This window comes from Oxyura jamaicensis, chromosome Z (assembly GCF_011077185.1).
Source record: "Oxyura jamaicensis isolate SHBP4307 breed ruddy duck chromosome Z, BPBGC_Ojam_1.0, whole genome shotgun sequence".
Taxonomy (NCBI): Eukaryota; Metazoa; Chordata; class Aves; order Anseriformes; family Anatidae; genus Oxyura; species Oxyura jamaicensis.
In genome coordinates this window covers 81,668,110-81,692,808 of record NC_048926.1, presented here as the reverse complement: position 1 = coordinate 81,692,808, position 24,699 = coordinate 81,668,110, and the positions used below count along the sequence as shown (strand labels likewise).

The following is a 24,699-nucleotide window of genomic DNA, read 5'->3' as shown; positions in this document are numbered from 1 at the left end:
ATAGAACTTGTGTGGATGTACAGACATGGACTTATATCTCCGCATATGACTGAAATTTATACGTATGTAGGCACACACTCAAATCTGTACTTCAAAGGTCTCCAAAGTCTGTTCCATAAGGGTATTTGTTTATAAAGCGATCTCTCACAGGAGCGATCTCCACCATTTATGCCCCCTCTTTCTGCTTCCAGGACAAAGATGACCACGAACTGTGACCTCCCCATCCTAATGTGCGCACTGCTTGGAACAGGTTCCTTCCAGCTGCTCCCCGTGGGATCAAATGCATCGTTTTAGGAAGTAAATAAATAAATAGATATAAATAATAGAATAAAAAGACTTCTCAATTCTTCCCACTTTTATTTCTCTCATCTTTTAGGCTGCGGAGCAGACAAAGGCCTACTGGGAAGAATCTAGAACAATTGTGGGGCCACCGTGTCAGCATGGCCCCAGTGCTCACAGCCTTGACAGACCTTCATCCGGAGCACTCATGAGACAGCACGAGCTTGTCCTCACAGCCACCAGCTCAGCGAGAAGCCCTGCAACCTGGCCTCGCTGTCACATCTCCTAGGTGAGCCAGCTCTGGTTGCTGACCTTCAATAAACTCATCAGAAGAGAAGGAGAAGATATCGTGGACTTTTTTCCATGCTTGGAAAGAAAGGGGAAGGACAGAAACTTAATTCTGGGCAAATTTCAAGTCCCTAAGTTCTTGGCAGAGGAGCAATCTCATATTTCACGGAATGATAAGATTGTGGAATAATGGAGTGGTTTTGTTTGGAAGGGACCTTAAAGCCCACCCGGTGCCACCCCCTGCCATGGGCAGGGACACCTCCCAGCAGCCCAGGCTGCCCCCAGTCCCATCCAGCCTGGCCTTGGGCACTGCTGGGGATGGGGCAGCCACAGCTCCTCAGGGCAGCCTGTGCTGGTGCCTCACCCCCTCAGAGTAGAGAAGTTCTTCTAGCTCACCTAAATCTACCTATGCCTACTATGATTTCCTTTTTTCAGTTCTTGAGAAAGTCACATTGCTTCCCTTCTTGCTTAACACTTATGAAGAGAGGTATTTTGGGGCGCATTTGCAGAAGTGAAATCACATGCTGTAAATTGAGTACTTTGGTACTGAGGGGCATCAGCCAAGAGCATTTGGTCTACAATGGCACCTTCTGTGTTTTTTTTTTTATTATTTTTTGTTTGTTTGTTTGTTTTTTAACCAAGGGAAGAACAGAGCTTATTCACGCATCTCTCTAACCACATCATTATTGCAAGCTGAAGTGTGAGAGGAAAGCAGAAATAGCTAAATATGGAATTCAAGCAATTTTACCTCCCCCAAAGCCCTACCATGATTATTTTTTTGTTGCTCGTGAAATGTATTTCCGATGCAGAGCAAATGACTGTGCCGGTGTACAACACCTCTGCAGCTTGTGCTCCCCAGTGGTGGTGCACAGCAACACGCCGCTCTTCTTTTCAAGAAAAGGGTGTTCAGAATTAATCAATGAAGAGAGGAAATAGGACGGCTCACCTGAATAATCAGACGGATATTAACAGTTTCTGGCTAAGACACCACTCACGGTCTGAGAACTGCAGGGTTCGACTTGGACACAATTCTGGTTTTCACCATTTTTACATGTAAGGAACAAATTCAGACCGATCGGATTCACATTATCAGCTGAGGTTTCTCAGAGGTTTACTCAGGTGCACGACAAATGCACACAGATTGTGCTAGGCTGTAACTGTCAAAACATCCATCTGTCTTTCCTGCATATTCAGTCAGTTTCTAGAGCATTTCTTGCAAATGGGGCAACCAAGGTATTAATCAGAATACCTAATAAATGGGAAAGAACAAAACAGTGGTGAATGAGCAGATAAAACTAAACATAAATCTGCACTTGCTTCATCCTCTTTCCAGAAAGGTCAACGATACATTTAAGCAGTTTGCCAGATATTAGGATGCATTATCTGGTATGGATTTCATGCTTGGATTAGAGTGCATTGAGACATATTCTTATTTTACAACCTTTTGCTGTACTATATAGGCAAAACTCCTAACATAACAAATAAGGTAGAGAGGGAAAGCTGAACTATGATTTTTAAAGAAGTTCCTGAAATTTTGTGAAGTTCAAATACAAAGCTGAAACTGCACTTCAAATGATAAAAGTGTGCCGAGAATATAAACCAGGAAGGGAGACTGTCATGACATGAACTGCAGCATGTGGAGGGTTTTGTGTTAAACCTACGCATTGGTTGTATTCAGACCTGCAGAGCTGTTGGAACTCTACAGTCTCTCCCATTTTCCGGGCCCATCTATTTCCGTTCTACAAGAAATCCTGAAAAAATCAGCTAGCAGAACATGCTAAGGGTCAGAAAACCAAACGCAGTCCTCGCTGGAGCAGCTGGGGCAGGCTACCACAGTACACAGTGCCTTGCTGTACTTCATGGTAAGCAAATACGTGCTGCACCAACAACATCAGGCTTGCTTGCCTCTGGAAAAGGATGACAAATTGCTGCTAGTTATGTCTTATAATTATCCAGCTTTGTCTTGCCTCATTATCTCTGAAAAATAAGCATTGTTGGGAGCTGGCAAGGCACAGATTAGCTGTTCTTTGCTGCATCACTAACAAGAAAAGCTGTCTGAAGTACCTCACACGTTTCTTCTCCCCTTTCCACGATTCAATGAAGACTTTGGCCTTGTTAAAGGACAGCTAACTACCCAGATGACAACGCGATTCTGATTTCAGATATGAACAAGCAGCGGAATCCCCTTTGTTTGACACAGCACCGATCACTAAAATTTTCAGAATTTTTCATCTCGCAGCCACGTGAAGCAAGCAAAAAATGTTAAAACGCCATCGAATGCAGTGCATCTTAATTTAGGGTCTGGGGAAATACTGCAGTACAAATAATTCCTTATCTGTTCCCTCACGTATCACATTGCACATACATGATAAGTTAATAAGCTACAAAAATATTTCCATTGTAATGCTCAAACATTCTAATACAAATGGGAAAATAACCATGAGACCGACTAGAGAAAACCTTTTTATTTTGTAACCAAAAAAAATAATATAAATAAATATTACATCTCATAACAGGTACATTTAATCACAGTATGTTAAAAGAAAAAAAGCATAGGAAATGGTGAGTTCCAGTACGTGCCCAATAAAATAGCTTCTCTTCCTTCTAATTATTAATATTACTTTTTAAAAATTATTATTATTATTTTGAAAACAAATGCACCAAGACCTATAGCAAGAGATTCTTAACTATAATAAGGACTATAATAAGAAAAACTGTTAGTGCAGAAACTTTCCATGTTAGTCTCTGTAGAGCTCTGTGCTAGCTTGGAAGAAGCCTACACATGTACCAGCAAGAATGATATGGTGCAAGCTCTTACTAAACAAATTGCCTTCTAAAAGTGGATTTTTAGAGTTAGCTCTAACAAGGGACTCTGAAGTCAAATTTCCGCTTAAATGCCAGTCCAAAAATGTCATCCCAAGCCCTCTAAAACCTGCTCAGCTCCTGCCTAAGTACCCAAATTCACCACCTGCCCCCTCCTTTGAGCCCAAGGTGCCCGATGCTTGCAGAGCTGCGAGATGCTGAGACCTCTGCAAGACCCGTGGCTTGGCACCAGGACGTTTTGGTCTCCCCATCAGGGGCACTGGGGGCTCACAAATACCAAACTCTGTAGTGCCTTAATTCCTGACTACCCATGATCTATAAGTTCCTACAGGTATCAAAAGACTAAAAAAATTGCCAACAGCAGCTAACCAACCATCACGACCTTCTCTTAGTTGTATTTTAGAATGTTAAACTATCGGTTTTAAAAATAGCTTTAAGATAAACACATTTCTACAGAAAATCGTCATACTAAATAAAAATAAGAATTTATAATTACACTTCTTCTAAGAATTCAAATTTATCAGACGTTCTATGTCTGCAAAGTTAGCATATCTCCACCTGATACAGGTGGCGTTATGGGGATACTCTATGAGATGAAAACCTGTTTTAATGTCTGAAGAGTAATGTGCAGTGTATCTATGAATACATAATAAATACTGTCACGCTGCCTGGCTTCTCAGTATAAAATGTGTGATCACCGCTGACCGTAACACATAATACCAAAATATTTCTCTTGGTTGGATACAAAGTTCATATTTCCATTAAGCCTATTTTAAATGCCTATAAAACATTTACATAAAGTTAAAATAGCATTTTGTTATACCTTATCTACCTACGTTATCGGCAACATATTATCTTTTAACAGAAAAAAAAAAAAAAAGAAAACTTTCAAGACATTGAAAATTTAGGACTGCAGGCAACACAGACATTCACACATCTTTTGTCTCAGTCTTGTACAAGAAGTCCTTGTGAGGCACATGAACGTATCTTCTGTCAGTGGCCACTGGCGGAGGCACATCTGTGACCAAGCATGCTTCAGGTACCCAGGAAACCTATGGTTCAGCTGTGTGCTCATTTTTGCTCATGACTTTTATGGTCCAAGGAAATGTAACTTTTACTCTTAGCTATCAATTTATGCCTAAAACTTCTATTTTCTACTAAAATGATATCATAATTTTAGGGAGGAAAAAACTGCTTTAAATTTCAATTCAATACATGCTACTTTTCTAATCATGTTTCTTCACTATTTTCAGTTTTATTTAGTGATTTTGAAAAAGTGACTTAATGTTCTGTATTTCTAGCTGCTTATATGCAACATGTGGATCGTTATAGCTCATCTTTAAAGAGCTTTATGATCTCCAAGTGACAAGTTAAAAATAAAAATGATTTATCATTCTTATCTAATATAACACTAACTTTAGAAATTTGAGCCTGAAGCAGCCAGCTGAGTCGTAATCTATTTATTTAATATTAGTTTTTGGTCCCAGAATAGGACAAAAAAAAATAAAAACAAACAAAACAAAAACCATGCACAATATCACCAGGAAAAATATATATATATATATTCTAGCACAGAATATGAAAAAACAATTTACCTATGAAATTTTATTGAAATATAAAAATAATCCACATAAGCAAGAAGATGTATTTCCAACAATTTGCAGTTCCATCTTCATCTCACAGGTTTAGTTAAGTTCCAAGTACTTTTGAGATAATCTGCTGTGAAAGCTGGAGAAACACTAAATATTTTTTTTAGTGTCCTTTCTTGGATGTTTCTGGGCTCAGAAAACACCTAAAATTAAAGGCAGCTGGCAAACCAGAACTGAAATAAAAGTACAAGAAGACTGATAATGAAAAGTTTACTTCCTTGCTAAGATTTCACTTAGAGAAACTATCCTGTGATAGGTACCCTCAAGATAAATGTTGTGTTAATTTTGTCATTAGTATTAATACATGCATATAACTTAATGGCAAGAGAAATGAATGATTTTGGCCTCTGACAAGAAGAGTGTTCTTAAAGGCTGGCTGTTATTGACGGGTCCTCCTATGCATAGCATTCAGGATTTACCTCTTTTATCTGAGAAAGAATCCATGCATTCAGAAGATACAATCGGATTTCTATCATACGTGGTAGCTTGTGAACACACCATGGTAATTCCATTCTAAACTGACCCCCCCCCTGGAGAGGGTCAAGCTGAACATCGCATTACAACAGGTGATGTTCCTCACAGGGCCGTTGTACCTAGCTGTAGGCCACCTCCCTCTACCATCAGGACATCGATTTCAGACACTGATGCTATCAGCTGCCCCTGGGGACTTCGATGAGACCCGCTGTTCCCAGAAAAGCCGCTACTGCCGGTGGGTTTTCTCCCACAAAACGTTTGAATGACAGTGGGCTCCCTGCCTATGAGAGTTCCGCAGAAAGGAAGAACAAATTTGAAGTGGAAAATGAATGCTTACTAAAATATGAAGTAAGCTTACCCCTTATTTTGCAAACCAATAAGTGCTGCAGTAAATTTTTGTGTTCTGAGATGTTTAAAGGACTTAGGAGTTGGCTTCTCAGCTTCCTTACTCTGCTACCGTACTCTTATTGTGTACAGATTTAGAAAAAAAAAAAAGGTTTGTTTTCAACAACTTTACAGCTGAAAATCACCATGAAAACCACTAAAATAAACAATAAAGAACTCAAAAGGGGGAACAGATGTCAGTCATGACATGGCCTGGTTTAATTCCAGTGAACATGAAATCCTTACGCTTGAAATAATTCTTCGTGATACCGTTCTTGCTGCTTTAAGGAAGAAAGTAGAATCATTTATTATCAAAGCAAATAATATTGGTAAGTGCACTACAGTATTGCATATAATGTTCTGGGGAACATCAGTGTTTATTTTTTGCCGCTGATACGACTTTTTATGCTCCGTATAATCCCCACTCAGAGATTTCCCAGTCGAGTTGCACTGCGAGCACGTCCAGTCTCCTTACATTACTGCACAATGACACTTCTGAGAGTGGACGTAATTCCTGTATTCGGCAAGTTGCTTCAGGTACATGTTGGACGGCCATCTGTGCATCTCGACAAAATTGCGCTCCTCCACTGAACGAACCAAACAGTGAGTTAAATGTAACACAGGTATGAGTGTACAGGCTGCACACAGTTTCTTAAAGCTGGTTTAAAAACATCACGGACATAAATACAACACAACAAGTAAAGTTGGAATGGATGACTGCGTCCCTTTTGTCTAGATCTTTGTCTAGTACCCGTGATACAGAAGTTTGCACGTGAGCTGCCATTGCTATTAAGTCAGCAGTAAATATGTTAATAAAATGGATATAGCACCCATTCAGAGAGCAGAGAGATCATCCTAAAGATGGATACTCTTTATTCTTAGAAGAGAATCTAAACTGCAAGAGCTTTTCCGTACCGTAAGGTTGCAAGGGAGGGTGTTTCAGTCCTTATGCCGATTGTTTGTTCTGAGATTACAGAAAGCAAGGTAGAGAGGGCAACTAGGAATTTATCAAGATTTCTGTCTTTTGTGCCATGTTTTCTGCCACTGACAATATAAAATCACCTAACAGGTATTAGTCACATTGCTTAGGTGAATTTGCTTTGCCTTTGCAGAACAATGCCTTTCTGCCCCTGAAGCCCACCCCTGTAGCTCCTGGATTGCCCTGCAGCAGCAATGGCCCGGCCAGGTGGGACAGAGACCCGAGCACAGCAGGCACCTAAAGAGCAGCAGGGCCAGGGAAATTATGTTGATAATGGGGCAACGGGCAGCGCCTTTCGTTTGCCTTCGGCAAAATGCGGAGCTGCTTTGGACGATTTCAAGGTATCAGTTGTAGGGAAGTAGCTAGAAATCAGCTACTCCATGGTCAATTGCTCTTGGAACCGGAGGCGATGCTACGTTGTGATGTCCTGAACAATACAGGTCGACTACCAGTAACTGCTGCTTTCTGAGGGGTGAGCTCCCCACCGGAGCTGTACCTGTGAGAGGACAGAGCACTTGTGCCCTGGCAGGTCAGGACAAGACATTTTCACCTGATCCACCCGTATTTACATTTGCACTTTTCTTTCTTTCCCCCACCTTGCCCCGTGCAAGTTCAACGGAGCGGAGCGTGTCAATCTCTCAACACATCGACTGGGAGGAAAGAGAACAGCAAAGGGCAGACTACCAAACCTCGAAGAATACCAGTCTGGCACCCTGAGTGTCAAGAGACCTGCTGTGCTCGAGGAAAGGGGACTACCTCAGGGGCTGCCTGTGAAAGCCTGAGTCTCAGACAGAGTCCTGAATGCGGTGGTAGCACCCTGCCAGACAGGAGGAGAAGCTCAGGAAGGCTGAAGCCCCGCAGCAAGGGAGGTTCAGACACACGCACTCTGCCACCCCAACCAGCAGGAAGGAGAGCAAACCAAGCCTGCTGAGGATGGACCCCCACGCGGATGACACCCACCAGCACAGGTGTCCTGCTCCCAGACGTGATCCCTCTCTGACCGCACAAAAGGGGTCTTTTGAAGGTGGGCAGATGGCCCAACAGAGGACAAAGCCCACGTCCAAACAAAGCAGGGGGGAGCCAGCCCTCCTTCCTTTGTTCATAACAACCACAAGTCATCTGTCATCACACGTACAGATGCAAGCCGTACAAATGAGGAAATAAGACTTTTAAACAATTTGGGGGCAAAGAGAGCTTTGGTGCACTAAGAATTCCCTTCTGAAGACACTGACCCCCTATAAACAGCCTGAATATGATCCCCAGGCCTAGGAGCTGCACCTGCCAAGACCGCCTTCATCCGAGTGACCAAAGGTCCCGCAGGCAACAGGGAAAACTTTCTGGAATTAGATGTCAGGAAACAAATCTAGTCAGGGTAGGAAAATAAATCTCAATTCCCTGGAAGAACCTGGATTTAATTACTTGAAAGGATGTTAGTTAGTTACTTGATTTCAAAAGATCTGCTGGGGAGTATGACAGGAATCCTATTTTCCACCCACCCTTAAAGAGCAGGTACTGGAAGGGACTCGTTACCAAACGAACTTACAGGCATAAGGGTGTGCAAGGGCTGAGACACGATGACCACACTGCCCTCGTCACTTCAGCTCTGGGTGGGACCAGCAGTGCTGGTCATCAGCACAGGGATCAAAATTAAGGGTGGGGGGTGCTGGCTGTGCTGCCCTCCGTGCGGATCGTGCTTGTTCCACACCAGGGCGGTGAACCGAAAGGCTCCCACAGGCTTGGGGTTGCTCTAGATTATATAGCTAGAGAAGTCCTAATCTTCCTATGCAGAAGTAGCGTTCTTCAGCATCACACTTCTCGTCTAAGCAGAGCAGAAAACCATTTCTTTGTTTCAGAATAACAATTGGTAAGGGCTACCTGAAAGATCTTGAAATTCGGGCTTTTGACTGAAGATGAGGTAGTTAGTGGCGATAAAATGAAGAAGCCAAGTTGAAAGGCAGTCAGAATTGTGAAACTGCAAGAAGAAAGGAGATACAAGCAACGCTTTTAATACCACCAGGTCTAAAAGTGCAGGAGAAAAACCACCACACCTCCCATGCCAAAGTATATCAGATTACCACTGTCAACACAGCAGCGCATTAGCTTATTTTTTTTTACAGGAGGAGATAAAAAAAAAAGTCCCTGGCAGAAATACTTAAACAGGTGTTGACCCTTGAATGAAGGATAAAGCTGCCCTCCTCAAGCTGTGTGACCTAATCCCTACTAATTTACTGAAATATTGGCACAAAAGGAGAATAACTTTTAAAACACACTTTTTTTTTTTTTAAAAAAAAAAAAAAGCAGTTAAGAAGATGTGTTATTAATAAGATGTACATCATTACATGCATTCACAAAGAGAGGAAGCCCGTAAGTAGATAAACTGGTGTCCTATCTCCTGTGGCAACTCAGAAACAGGAGGAGGGCAGCTATGTCGCTTCTTTTTCTAAAATCGGAACATTTCAGAATTGAGTTCACCTTTAAAGAAAAAAATGTTTCACTACTGTAAATCAAAAGGCTGCTTCCTTATGTATGTCCCAAAATATAATAAATGTAATCTGCCTTATTCTCTTTATATGATCATGGCATTTTGCTCTCTCTTCTTTCTCTGTAAAATCAGTTTTTTTGGATTTTGTAAGAGATTTTCTGTGACAGTTAGATATAATACAATTTTCTTTTTGGCTAAAAAAGGAGGTACTGCATCTTCAGTTGGATTAAACACACCTTTTAGGCAGGAATAACAATAAAGCTGAATTACTGCAGTGTGTCTTTGATGAAGAAAATTGCACAAAATATGATATGACTGTACTTTCTGCAATAAAAGTTTAATGAAGACCTTATTTTAGCCACCCTTGTGCCACTAAAAATCCCAAAGCACCAGATTATTATCAACGCTTGTCCTTGAAAGTGAAATTATTAAGATCTTAAAAATCATAACAGGATTAAAAAAAAATAATAAAAAAATCCCTCCACTAATTATGTCGACCATGTACGTTCTTATTTAATTTATAAAATTCATACCTTAGCTTTTTTGAGCAAGCTAACGATACTGAGACTTGTGGTTGCCAGTTCTCTACTAGGCATGCTCTGAAGCTGTGTGATAATGTACAGCTCACAGATATGCTGGAGTCTCATTACTTGGTACATCTCTGCACAGATCAGGAGGGACATAGCTTGGAGAATACTGGCTGAAAAACAACAGGATATCAGTTACAAGTACTTTACTTTTTTTGAGAAGACGCTCAGAGCTGCTTTTCACAGAATAATCTTTCAAATATTTAATGCTGAACACAAAATCAAGAGGCTGTTACCTTTTATTTTTCATTATTATTATTATTATTATTGTTTGCTATATCACTTTCTTTTTCCTGATAAACTATTTAATTACCAGGAAAAGAAGTAGTTAGTAAATTTTTAGAAGGCAAGTATAATAAACTGTAAACAACATCCCATGTCTTGAAGATGCTAAGTCAAATGCTACCGATCTCTTTAAATTGAATGATGAATAATAACAGGATTTAGCTTTCTAACTTCTCTTTTGAAAAAGAACGTCTGTAATACTTTTAAGAGCAAATACAAAGAAAAGGCCAAAGAAGGGAACTTTTAAAGGGAGCTGTTTTTTTTTTATTATTTTTTATTTTTTATTTTTTTTAAATGTGATATAAAGGTTGAATATTTAAACCAATAGACAGGGAAATGTTAGAAGGATTGAGAAAAGTGAAAAAAAAAAAAACAGCAAAATAGAATTATTTAAGAAGAACAAAAAAAAAAAACAGAATTAAGTATAACACCATAACTCATTCTGTGAAAGGAAGATTATCTGTATATAAATCACTCCAGCGTACATGTACATGAGGAGGGCTTTACATGCAAACAAGGTATCAGTGTATATACGTAAGGTATTCTGGCAACTTAATTTTAGTAACGTTAAGCTTAGCAAAATGTAAGCCAAAAAAACCCAACAATTTTGAAATAAAACCCCGAAGTAAGATTCAAAGCAACACTGCTTAGATGCAGAAAGAAAATCCCAAATGCTGTAGTGGACCAGAAAAAAAAATTACTTTTTTTAGTTGTGCTATGTAAGCGTAAAACTACTACAGCATTTTATTAGTGATAATCACTCTGTTTGCATATTGATTTTACTTGAATAAGATGGATTTCTTTTTTTTCAGTGCAAAATATTAACAATTTTTCTTTCTTGAAACATAGTAGAGCACAATACTGGCATTTTCTGACTAAATAAATGCTGCTACATTTCTCCCTTTCCCTTCATTCTCAGTGTGGAAAAATACGTGTATTTTCAAATATTCTTACCTGGACAGCAGGAGTCGGTATAGAGATATTCTAGAAAGGAGAGGAAAGTGTCTTTGGAAACCCCATACACTGGAACCAGAATACTATTTGCTTCTAGATAATTACCATTAAACATAGCTGCCATTACCTCACAGCGAGCTACCAGAACTGCTCTGTGTGCTGGTACAGTTGCACCTGCGGAAAAAAAATCGATGATGAGTTTATACAGACAGTAAGATCTCGATATTAAAGCTCATTTTATCTTGGAATGCTTACACGTCACTTAGCATGATTAAAAGCAATTTTAGAGCGTTTAAAATTAACAGTACCCAGTAGATAATTAATACTGAACAGATACGTATGTGCATGCAGTTGTAGATTTGCGTACTGAATAGGAGGTTCAATCACACCATGAGTTCTTACACAAAGATAATGGGCTCCCATGGTGCCAACACGCGTCTGTAAGCGAGAAAAATTAGAGCAACTCTCATTATCCGAGGATTAGTTTCAGAATAAAAATCTGTTTGCCTGAAAAAAGACTAGAGCCCTCGTTTCACTTAGTAATTACTAAATTGTAATAAAATTATCGTGGCTGATGAATTAGGAAAAAAATCATGGAAGATTCAGCAGCCAATAAAAATATGTCCACATTTTGTTAGTGGATAAGTATGTGTTTTTTTTTTTTTTATTTTTATTTTTTATTTTTTTTTAAATCAGGTTGACTCATTTGCTGGTAACTTTTGTTCTGTGCAATACACAGTGGTGGTGTGGTCTCACCAGCTTCCCACAGGGCCTGTCTCAGGAATGGGATACTGAGCTGAATTGTTTGTGTCATTAAACTCAGCATGAGGATTTTGTTCTCATTTTCAAAGATTTTTTTGTTTCTACTGCATATTAAACAGAACGTCTAGAAAGAATCTGCTTGTCCACGCGTGCTTTTATTTTTGAGGGAATAATGTTTCATACTTGGCCCTGAGACTGGAAGCTAAAATAATTAAACAATTGTCTAACCCTAAAAGGACATTTCTGTATGAAGGGTGGGTGTGGACAAATTGAGAAAATCATTAGCATTTAAAAACAATCCCATTCTCACAAAAGTATGCAACTTTTTTTTTTTTTTTTGGATCTGTTTTTGTTTTTAAGGGTGAAGGCATTTCATTTCCAGAACAAGTCACGAATGCTACTCCAGCATATTGTGCATCCCAGGACATTGTCCACAGACAAAAGGAGAGCTGGCTGAGCATGGACACTGCCCTAAACCATCCATACCGACAAGCTGAGCAAAAAACTGCTTTCTACCACGACAGGAAAGCGTAGACACATTTACTGAGTTCTGACTTCCATGCGGATGCACTGGGAAATGCAGTCACCTCTCCTTTCCATGATTTTTTTCAGGGAGGATAATTGCTGGAGACGTGGTGGAGCAGAAGTGCTGTACCTTGTATTGTGAAGATGACATCCGCCAGGACAGGCGTGTTAAAGAACAGCCTGAGAGAAGTATTGTACAACTGATGTATCTGGTGAGAGCTGCCATCCCTCAAATTGTTTAGCTGCAAAATAAATTATTAATAAGAATCTGACAAGCATAGCTGGCCACAGAATAAATGACTACAAGACGTGATTAATGGGGGGAGACTGAGCAGCAGCCTGCTGCTCGTGGCGTTATGTTCTCCTGCTAATCCCACCCAATGGCATCCCCTGCATCTGCAGCTCCACAACCCTTCACACCTTTCCAGTCCCTGTTCCAATTCATTTCTAGCCCTCGTGCTGTTGAAGAAATGTGACATAGAAGTAGCCTGAAGGCATGATGAAAGTCCCAAAGGAAAACAAACAAACAACCCTCCCCCCAACAAATGAACAAACAAAAAACCCAGCAGCTCAGGCTTATTCCATTAAAAGCTTTCCAGACTTTTAAAATCCAACCCTATTAATTGTTTGGCTGTGGACATGTGTGACTGGCAAGCTACGACTGAGGAATCAGAAGCTTAAAACACTAGGTAACTTTTTGATCTCTATATTACGTTATCTCAGGGTGGTGCAAGATGATTTTCCATTTACACATCAGAAGTATTTTGTGCAAGTGCTGTAGTATCAGGGAATCCATAAGCGCTACGTGTAAATGGCTGTTAGAACTAATTCTGTACTGTAAGTTCTTATTGACATAGAAGTTCTTATTGACATAGATAACATTTTACTGTGAAGTCAGTCAGTTACTGGATTACATACATCAAGCAATAGCCAGATTTCCACACCACAGCATTTATAAGGGAAACCAGCTCTCCCAATCTCCTCCAGAGGCACAACTTCTGGCACATTTTCAGGAGAGCAAGGCTTTCCTGGGCAGCCTCTATTACATGAGAATTAGGAACACATGAAATCTTGTCTATAGAATAATTTTCTAAGAACGTAAGTAACTAATACTACCAGTTACCCTAAGAGGGTTAGGTGTACCTTCCCTGGAGTTTTCAGGATACATTTAACTTTCTCAAGCACGTGTTCAGTTTCTTCAGAATCCTTCAACTTCTTTTTTATATCCTCTTCTAGTCTTTCCCACTGGCAAGCACCTGTCACAAAACCAGGCAAAGTTGGCTTATAAATAGTTAAGGCCTGGGGCTTATCAAGCAGATAAAAGTATATATAAATACCAAACACATCCTGCAGAAATTATATATAATATATATATATTTTTGCCAAGATGTGCTCAGAAATTGGAAGATGTGATTCTGCTACAATCAAGCTTCCATGGTAAGCTGGAGATGACACTGATGTGACCAGGCACAGACAGCATGGGTTAGGCAGCACTCTTGCTTTCAGAATGAATTTCCGTGATCCCCCTCAGCTCAGCCATTATGTATTGAAGGTACATATTCAGAAAAAAATATATATATATATAGAATGCTTCGCTATTTATTAGGCTTCTATAGCGTCTGATCAACCAGCGTCACTGGTTGCACTGCTTTGTAGGTGTCTGAGCCAGAAAAGCTCCATGCCCAGTTATGCTCTGAATACTGGTAACTGAAAACAGATCAAGGTTTGCAGTGGAGCTTCTTTCTTTCTTGTTTTCAGAGCACAGATTCTGGCCCCAACTGACAAAAATTTCTTTATGGTAAAGAAATAATATATATTATTGCCAATTTGTAAATGCAAATTAGGTGACAGTAGCCAGATTGGAAAAAAAACAAACAAACAAACAAACAAACAAAAAAAAACACGAAACCACAGTTTATCCTCAAACACTTTGCTGGGGTAAGTCCCAAAGACAGGAGGCACTTTTTGGATATCTCCCATCTGTCACCCACAGGGTCCTGCAGCAGGGAAGGTCCAGAGACAGAAAACAGCTCAGGATAAAGAACAGGTCAGTGCTGCCCTCAGAGCACTCTGCTTCACCGAGGGTGGAAAGCGCACTCAGAAGCTGAAAGGGCATTGAGCACCTGCAGCTCTCACAGCTCCTGCATAAGGCCGGTAAGTGCCTGTAATCTTGTGAGCATGATGCCACCGTCCTAAGGGGCTGAAATGATGACACTGTCTCATGGCCTGATCTCTTCTCAGCCTACGCCATGGACGTCTTCGGAAGTCTTTGCCATTGCTCAGGTGCACCAAACTGTGCAAAGACTTAAGGCAATTCCCTTCGGGTTGTGAGCTGTGACCTCGAGCAGAGTTTCACCCTCCTCTGTGCAAAGCTGCTCACCCCTTTGGTTCCCATAAACAAAAATAATAAAAAAAAATACACAGACGTCAGCAAACGCTCATGGTAAATTAGCAACTCAAACAGATAAAGACACTGTACTTATCTTTCCTGTGTTGAAATGCCAGGTATTATCCTCTCCTCATGCCACCAATAAATAAAATAAGGAATCTATTCACACCACAAAACAGCTGCATCTGTTCTCCATGCTCAACACTCTGCTTGAAAGTACTAATGGGGAGATTTTCCAGGTTGAAAGCTGAATGAGCCTCCCTCGTACCTTTGTAAGCCTGTACTCAAGTCACTGAGGAAAAATCCTTTCCCTGTGTTAAGCAGGTATGGATCTACATACATCGACTAAGCTCCCTTATACGTGGAGTCCTAACAGTATAATTATTTAGGTCTTTTTTATTAACATTAACATCAGAATGCATCACTAAAAAGCCTGCTAACTCTTTCCACAGATTAAAAAAAATAATAATCTATATTCTTATGTACTGACAGGTTGCAGAATATTTTATAAAGGATAACAGGTACCTCTGGAAAAATAAATAAATAAATAAAAATCTCTTCATCTGATGATTCCTAAGTAATATTTTAAAAGATAAAAAAAAATATTGGTTCCATTTTGATAGATAGGGTGGGTTAATTTTGTTTAGATGAGATCACTGCCTCGATTTCATTAGCAGCAAAGCACATGCAGTATACAGAAGTTCTCTGCACCGAAACCAGACGTCACTATTTTCTTTTGAGTAGCACCATATCCGGAAGAGAAAGAGCATGTAAGATTTACTTCAGTAACACTGCGTTCTCTTTAACGTGTTTGGAGCATGCGGACATTTAAAGTACTTTCAAAGCCTGAACCCTGCAGCTGTCATGAGTTCTCTGTTTTCTTGGCAAAGCTTTGAAACATCACTGATGTTAGCTTATGGCTGTAGATAAGTAAAATACCATGCTGAATAGATCCGGAGTGACAGACAATTTAATTGTTGATGGAAAAATGCAGAGGGCTTCTCTCCTACGGGCATTGCTCCTCGGAGCCAGGCCGGTGTAGCGATGCGTGCACGCCAAACGCGGCCTAAGGATGGCCCTTGGTTTAGCGCACGTGCTCCCAAGCAAGGCATGTGCTGCGGCAGAAAGAGGCAGCCAGGTACCTGAGTAGATGAAGTGCAGGATGTCCAACAGACAGGAGCAGAAGACAGAGTCCTTGACGATCACCCTGGCTAGGGCGTTGGGTTCTGCGGCGCCGTGAGGAACCGGGAGCCCGGCCCCGGTGTCCACCGCAAAGAGGTTCTGCGCTGTCCGCAGGACGGAGGAGTCGTGGATGTCCGCGGGGCTCTTCACGTTGAAGAGCAGCATGAAGACCTGGCTCACGGAGCAGAGGATGACCTTGTGAGCCTCCACCACCTTGCTGAAGTCTTGTGAGTAAAAGGCCACGTCCGCGCACTGGCAGCGGAACAGCAAGTTGTGCAGGTCGGAGTCGTAATGCGAGGCCTCGCCTTTTAAGATCGGCAATTTTTCTGCAAAAGTTAAGGAGCTGGTCTGTAAAATTGAAGCAATTATTAACTGCAGAACACTTATTTTTCCCAGAAATCTGATCAAATCAAGGACAATTTTTGGAAAAAAAAAAAAAAAAAAAAGATAATATTTGATGCATTTCGCATACGCCTAGTGAAATACTCTTAAAATGGAAATATTTAGTAGAACTTGATTAGCAAAGCATGTCCGCCAACTTGCAAAACCTTTTAAGGCACTTATGACTGAAATTAATCTTGGCTGTGAGTCCCAAAGCTACAGGATCTGAGCGCATTTTCCAGTGCCTGCTAGACAAGACAGCTACATATGTAGAAGCAAAATCTTGTCAATAATCCTTTCTCTGGATATGTGCATCAGATGCTTGGAAATCACGTGCAGGAGGAATTTGAGTATTTTTCCTTGTTTTATTTAAGGCAAATAGAAGTATTATTACTTGTTGATATTGTAGAACAATAAGGCGTTATGTAACGACTTCCTTTTATAGTTCGCATGTTAATCTTTTACATAAATCTTTTATTAGTTTGTACACCGGCCTTTTTTTCATCAAGTGCACCAGAAAATGACTCTTATTCTTTGCGTCTGAAATAAATTAGAAGTCCATTGCGATGTCACGTGTTGCTACACAATTCTCCCTATATTAATTAAACCACCACTAAGAGACAATGCAACCAGGGCATCAGAACCAATATAGCTGATGACAGATAGCTCCGCTCAGAATAATTACAACAAAGCATTAATTGCATAAAGAACACCACACACATAGCAGACAATACAGCAGAGACCAGACATCAGCGAGCACCTGGCTGATCAAGCTGAGGGGGTTGCACTCGATGGCACTTCTGGGTCTTTTTTCTTTTCTTCATTTTTTCAGATGACTTCTGATTCAAACTTTGGATCATAAAATATTCCAGCTAAAATAGGAAATGCAATTTTAACAAATCCTATTAGTTTAAGAAGAAACTAGCCATGAAACTAAGGACAAAGAGTGGACCCGACATGCAGGACTGAAGCTACTGCCATTAGGAAGGGCCACCCACATTATCAGAGCCCTGGCACTTCCTTATCAGGAGAAGGTGGTTGAAATCAGCATAACTTAAAAGACCATTTATTCACATGGACGGTTATTTCTCGTGTTTCATCTTCTCTAAAATGACAGGCACAAAGATATTCAGTTTATCATCTTTAGTAGATGCTAATTACACAATTACAGAGAAGAATAAGTCTCAGTGTCTAATGATCAGTTGCTAGTGATGGAAAAAACAAACCCTTTACGAGCTCTCAGCACTGCAATAAAAGTGTACCTCAGGTGAAATGATCCATTAAAAAAGAGCAAAGAGGCACAAATGGTGGTATGGTTCTAGGTAATGGATGTGTTAAGCACTTTTAGCACCCAATGCATTGCAGTAGCTTGCACAGTGCTTTATGAAAACCAGAAGAATATTCTGCTTGGATGAGATGTTGTGAGGATTCCTTGGTTTTAGTTGGGAATGAATGGATCCAGTAAAAACTGGTTAACTTGTGCCAGATATTTCAAGTTGCTATCAAATCCCATGGAAGCACACTGCACTTTTACGTCAGGGACAATTGTCAAACCATGTGTAATTACTGGGCTAAAGGAACCACATTTTTTTCTTCAAATCCAAATGCTACCAGGGAAGTAAATAAAAGGTTCAAAACAAACAAACAAACAAAAACCAACCAACCAACCAAACAAAACAAACAAAAAAAAACACCACCAACAAAAAACTGAACTTAAAATGTCTCATAAGGGTGAAAATTAAATGCCAATGTGAAAGAGTTTTACGGAGAAGTCTGAAAGACTGTGGTTTGAAACTGTTCTGTGGACCTCCCTGCATGCAGGAGAGAGGAAAAATAAAAGAGCTAATTAAAGATGAAATATTTTTAACAAGCTTTTGAGCTTCTGCCTTGTTTGACCTTACTGCAAATGACCTCAGGTTCTGCTCAGGACTACCGACAGTGCCATGACTCTTTGCTGAGAGAGCACAAGAATATGCTAAAAAATCAGTCACTTTAGCAATTTATTGTCCTCATTTTATGAGCAGGACAACAGAGGGGTTGAGCAATTACCGTAAAACGTAAAAAAAAAGGGATGAGAACATGACAGAATAACGGATGGAAGGGACCTGCGGAGGTCAAACCACCAGCACCAAGCAGGTCTCCTCTTTCAAACCCACACATTGGGTTGTCAAAGGTGCCATGTCCAGCTGGGGTCTATCACTCTCGAGCAGGAAAGAAGCACCAGAAGGGTACGGGGAGTCCCTGCAGAGTGCACCACGGCTTCCCTCGTTACAGCTGGCCCGTCAGGCCCGTTAGGCCCATGAGGCCCGCTCCGTGCCATGCTGGGAGCCCTGCGGCCCCTCACTTACCACACCCCCGAAATACTTCTGGATATAGAAGTCGTTGAGAGCGTGCAGCTCAAGGTAGGTAGCTCCGAACTCCTTAGCAAGCTGGAGGCCCTCGGAGGTGGTGACACAGCTCCCCTGGTCCGAGGTGCAGAGCGGGCAGGTACAGGGCACTGCGGAGAAAACGGGTGCGTGTAAGGCGTTTTGGTCCAGCCACCCGGACTACTCGTCTCCCTAAACAGCTGTAAGCATGTTCTGCTCGGAAAATAAGAAACAGTCAAACACGGCAGTTTTCTGGTAGGAAATCTGCAATCATATCAACAGGAACAACTTCTTGTAGTCCGTTCAAAATACCAGCTGCTAGGCAAAACTCAGTTTATCCTACATTAGCATTATTTTAAATGCCACTTGGATTCTATTTAAATTCAATTCAAGGCAGAGAAGTTGAGCTGGATTCTGGTTTGGGGTTGGTACGTGCTCTACACTTGTTCCCACTGCTCTGGCCCACGGACAACACGTGTCAACATCGCCGTTTTTGTTTCTGTTGGCAGCAGCACTGGCTATGACAAAGGATTAAAATCTTAGTAATGAGCATGAGCCAGCCACTGGGCCCGCACGTACCTCACAGATGAGGTACATAAATCTGCCATACCTCTAGGATGGCAGGTTTATTGCCCTTGTGTAAATCACAGCATAAAAGCATTTTATCACTGTTAAAAAAGGAAATAAAATAAAATAAAAATTAAAAAATTAAATAAGTAAAATAAATTAAAATTAAATTAAATTAAATAAATAAATAAAATAAAATAAAATTTAAATAAAATAAAATAGGAAAGAAGGGAAAGGGAAAGAAGGGAAAAGGAAAGAGAAAGAAGGGAAAGGGAAAGATTTAACTCTTACAGAGTTCTTTAACAAACCCATCTCAGTCACGGAGCAAAATGGTACATAGATAGATGCTGGCAAAACTGAACTTTCTGTCCACGGAAGATATATGTCATATTGCTTAATATTTATTTATATTTCACAAAGTAAATGACTATAGATATGTTCATAAACCACATCCCTTACTCTTAGCTGGAGAAATGCACAGAAACATTGCTTTTAGTCAAACTCATAAATTAAAACCGAGTCACAGGTTTGGCAGTCATTGTCTTGGAAAGAAAACATGTAAGAAAATCAAACCCTGGGACTAAACAGGCTATGAAAACCAGCAAAAGAACAACACAAAACACCTGGAAGTAGAGAATGAAGTTTGTGTGATTATTCTGTTGGTATCTGTGCTATTTTTTTTTTCCACCTTACTTCAGGAGGTAAGCAGACAAAAGCTACCCATGTCTACCCAAGCTGTACACCTCTTACCAGAACTGCCCCAGTCAGTCTCTTTAATCCTAAACACTAGATTTAATCCCCACCTCTGATGACTCCACAAGAAGAGTCGTTGCAGAGGTCAAAGCAGGATAGGATGCCTTTTGTCATCGGGGTTAGTTAACCATAGGGGCCAGCCTACAGAACCACAATACATGAGCACATTACCATCATTCTGACAGATTAATTGTTCTGTTAGCAACCTGGAAAAACAATCAGCTTCTACTGAAATTACTACATGTCTAACTTCCAAGTGGCATTTAACTATTGCTTCAGAAGATCGGATACTTACGGTTTTTTCTTGCACCAATAGCAGAAATTATTACTGGAATTGAACAGCGGTTTAATGCCTTTTTTATCATTGGGACATAACTGTCTTTTATCTCTTGAAACGAGGTCTTGTCGTTGACAGAGTATTTAATCACAATAATATCAGCTCCTCCAATAAGACTGCGAGAGGTGTACCAGTCGCTGTCAAATATATCCTAAACAGGAAAAAAAAAATAGTCAAGAATCCCTTGTCTATGAATGAAAAGAAAAAGAACTATTCAATACAATTTAATGCAAAACATTACAGGGGAGCTTTTAACTGATAGTCTAATATCTCATTTGAAGACATGCACCAAAGACTGGAATTGATGCTCTGTAATTCTGTTGTTCACAAAACAAGTTATTAAAACAAGTTATTCAGATAGTATTTGTCCAGGGAATATAATTTGCAGAAAGAAACATTGCTGTTTAAAATACTTAACTTTCAAATGGGGAAATAAAACTTTTTAATTTTCTATTTTCTATTTAACTTTCTATTAGGGAAATAAAAGAAAATTCAGTGGTAAAAATTTGCTTAGCAAATCTTATAAAATCATTAATTATAATAATATTTTAGGTAGAGGGTTACACAGAACAATACTTATGAACCTTTAGATACAGCTTTCATCACTTGAGTGTAATTTTTATTTGCTTCACAAAAGCTTCTGAGCAGAAGCAAGCACTAGTGTCTTCAGTACAAGGACTTACGTGACGTAACTAACCTTCCTTTTTCAATTGCTCGTTCAATTTTTCATTACTCTGGGCTGTAAGAGTAAGATTTACTCTCCAAAATTATTTTGTCTCCAATTAAACTACAACTGTGCTGCATCTACACGTAATATTAGTTATTACTCATATAGTCGTTTGCATGGCATCTCCAATTTCAGAATTTCTGCTTTACCAAACTCTAGCTCAGAAATAGCAACGGCTTTGCACATCTGCTCAGTTGAAAACTCTTGACAGAAATCTGGAAATTTTGCAGAGAACTAAAAATCAATTCAAAAATCTAAAATAGTATATAACCTTTCAGAACAGTACTATACAGCATGAAGTAAAGCTAACATAAAATATGATCTTGAGAAAAAAAAAATATGGAAACGAGCAATGATGAAATGCAGAAGACGTGCAAGAGAGGAGGAAATGGACATAAAAGAAGAGACAAAAGAACAGGACTCAAAGTTTGGGTTGGGTGAGGGGAAATCAATGGGATCACTCCGAAAGAGTCATTGTTTCAAATCTGTGCTGAATGAGCTGCAATACTCTTAAGTACAAGAGGTAGTATGAACTTGCTGGAAGTCCATCAATTGGCAAATATTTGCCTAGACTGTCAGTGCATGTCCTACACAATTCAGAGCTTTCCTCTACACACAATTAAGCTGAGAAATAAACTCAAAGCCTAATAGGCATTCCCATTAATTTCTTTAGTAGGTGTCCTTGTTCTGGATTAAGAGAACCATTGACAATTAGCGAGTTGCAAAGAATAGCTATAGTACAATGAATGATTCACCGTGCTGGCATGAGCTTTAAAAGTATTGCTGTTGGTGGATTTTACTTAAGTCAACTGTTAGAGATTATGATAATCTCAGCCTAAGGAAAACTTTCACCATGGTTTAACAAAATTCTCTTCTGTTCTGTTCTGCTCTGCTCTGCTCCATCCTATCCCGTCCTACTCTAAAATAACTTGGCTGTGCCAATCCAGCTTTGTATCACCTTCAGTCCTGATCCACTTCACAGAGCCACAGAATGGTTTGGGTTGGAAGAGACCTATATCCCACCCGGTGCCACCCCCTGCCATGGGCAGGGACACCTCCCCCCAGCCCAGGCTGCCCCCAGCCCCATCCAGCCTGGCCTTGGGCACTGCCAGGGATGGGGCAGCCACAGCTCCTCGGGGCAGCCTGTGCTGGTGCCTCACCACCCCCAGAGGGAAAAATTTATTCCTTATAGCTAATCTAAATCTACCCTCTTTCAATTGGTGATGGTTAGCTTCTTTTACACGACTATTTCATATCATAGTCTCATCAAAAGGCTCAAACTACGTGTTTCAGCTTCTGTCTGCCTCCTGGTTCGCAACAAATAGACACCTATTTCCCCTAGGAACTGCAGAGCGTTTTAGAGCCTCCTCTTTGACGTTTAACCCACGCCTTTTTCTCACTGGCTGCTCCCAGGCACTACCAAGACCTGAAATCTCAGCCCAGCCGAACCAAAAACATTCAAACCTGCAGCCAGAACACACTTGCTTCATAGTGAATTTGCAAAGTTAACGCAGTAACACAAGTTTAGTACCTGTAGCAGTAAGACTACCAGGTACAGTGCTTTGAGACAGCCAGCTAGATGGGCATTCACAGCACCTCATCATGACACCGCCAGGAAAAAAACCGAGAACATTCAAGGGGCAGCTCTAATACCTTTTAGCTGATGAAGATCTCAACATAAACATTTTGGTAGGGTTGCATACGCTTACCACACGAAAGGTTTAGTGAAAAAGAAAACACGATCCAAAAATAAATAAGAAAAATGCTTAGTTGTTGTGTGACGGAAGATGGAAAGCATGCCTGTTGGTTCGCAACTTCCTTCTGTCGGCTCGTGTTCAAGCTCAGCCCAGGTTTGCACATTTCTATCACTAAGATCTTGGGGATCAATAACACCACCAGGTTATTGATCCCCAAAGGTGCACAAATATACAAAATCTCTGCAACAAGCAAACGCATCCATAGTAAAAAATATTTGTGGAAACTTCACACTGGATGAAAAATGTAGCATTTACATGTTGCCACATGTCTGTATACGGGTGGTACAGCTGCCTCCATTACAGAGCTAAACCTCCAATGCACTTTGACAACATTTCATGTCACAAAGAAAGATTTTGGAAAGATTGTTGAGGTTTTGGTGGACATGAACTCAGCATGGCTCAAGGAAAGAACCTTCTCTAACCCTAGCGTTTAACTGAGCTGAAGGTCATGTCCCCAGAGGTCTCGTGGCAACTATTTTCATTTTGCATCAAATGTAGAGTAGACCATTCAGATTCCTGCTCCCGTGGTGGGAAAATTCTTCAAAAACCTCTCTGACAAAATGTTGTTCTCGCGATACATCACTTGAGACAGAGCATCTGGAGCCGTAGCCACGTTAAGCACTCCTCGATTATCGCTTTTAGGGAAGTTTTCCTACAGAATTGGCAGGAAAATTCCCTCAGACGACGGGTGCAGGAATGACCACCCCACCAAAAAAAAAAAATCATATAAATAAAAGAGGAAACTTGAAGGCTAGCATTGCTCTGCATTGCTCCCTTGGGAAATAACGCATGAATATTTGTGAAAAGCAAAAACAAAGACCACAGCCATGAAAAATGACTTACAATCACGTAGTGGGAACTGACAGCTAATTCAAGGAATTGGTACTGTTGGTGGAGTTTAAAAAAATAAAAAAAGTGACAGAAAAATGTGATAAGACTCATGGAAAGAGACTGTGGAAAAGCAGAAGTTTTAAAAAAATAAAAATAATTTTCAAAAAAGGTGGCTTACGGAGGGAAAAAATAAATAAAAAGGAGAGTAAGCCCCCAACCTAGGACTGAATCCCTCTAATATCCTTACAGCACTGCTCCAGGCGAGAGAGGAAAGAACAGCAGAGGTAACACAGCTAGGTGGTAGACTCACAGTGCCATTCATCCTGCCATTTATTTCCCAACATCACAATTAAATGAATCAAAATATGAATTGCTGTTTCTATGCTATGCTCCATTCTGAAGTTGAAGATTTACTTGCCATCAGATATTATAGACTTGGGCCGCACTTTTTCTGCGGTTTTCTCCTGTACACATGCAGAAGCACAGCAAAATTCAGCATAAAGGGACTGAAGTTGCAAAGTACACACAAGCCGATAAAATGGCAACTGGCTTCCCCAGACTGTCAAATCTGATACAGTCACAGCTTGCCGGATAGAGCAAGCTTTTCTAGAGAAAACCTTAAACTTCTCTTGCAAATTACTCCTGTCAAGTCAGAAAAAGGGAAGGGAAGGGAAGGGAAGGGAAGGGAAGGGAAGGGAAAAGGATAAAAAGAGAAGGAAAGAGGAAAAGATGGAAAAGAGAAGGAAAAGAGAAGGAAAAGAGAAGGAAAAGAGAAGGAAAAGAGAAGGAAAAGAAAAAAGGAAAAGAAAAAAGGAAAAGAAAAAAGGAAAAGAAAAAAGGAAAAGAAAAAAAAGGAAAAGAAAAAAAAGGAAAAGAAAAGGAAAAGGAAAAGAAAAGGAAAAGAAAAGGAAAAGAAAAGGAAAAGAAAAGGAAAAGAA

The 24,699-nt window shown here is 40.3% G+C and overlaps 1 protein-coding gene across 3 annotated transcripts in view; it reads right to left on the bottom strand.

The window, feature by feature from the left end:
* Positions 1-5,857: 5,857 nt before the first annotated feature.
* The window catches only part of RHOBTB3 (Rho related BTB domain containing 3), a 21,304-nt gene continuing 2,462 nt past the window's right edge, over positions 5,858-24,699 (bottom strand). For 2 of the 3 annotated variants that reach the window (XM_035310252.1, XM_035310251.1), the window contains 10 exons: positions 20,405-20,597; positions 18,772-18,920; positions 17,184-17,295; positions 16,003-16,368; positions 13,615-13,727; positions 12,602-12,713; positions 11,185-11,358; positions 9,892-10,058; positions 8,752-8,848; positions 5,858-6,484 (listed from right to left, as the gene is read on the bottom strand). In XM_035310252.1, the coding sequence (XP_035166143.1) occupies positions 6,369-6,484; positions 8,752-8,848; positions 9,892-10,058; positions 11,185-11,358; positions 12,602-12,713; positions 13,615-13,727; positions 16,003-16,368; positions 17,184-17,295; positions 18,772-18,920; positions 20,405-20,597 (1,599 nt within the window). In that variant the 3' untranslated portion in view covers positions 5,858-6,368. The remainder of the gene's footprint in view (positions 6,485-8,751; positions 8,849-9,891; positions 10,059-11,184; positions 11,359-12,601; positions 12,714-13,614; positions 13,728-16,002; positions 16,369-17,183; positions 17,296-18,771; positions 18,921-20,404; positions 20,598-24,699) is intronic. The other variant, XM_035310253.1, reaches the window with a different exon arrangement.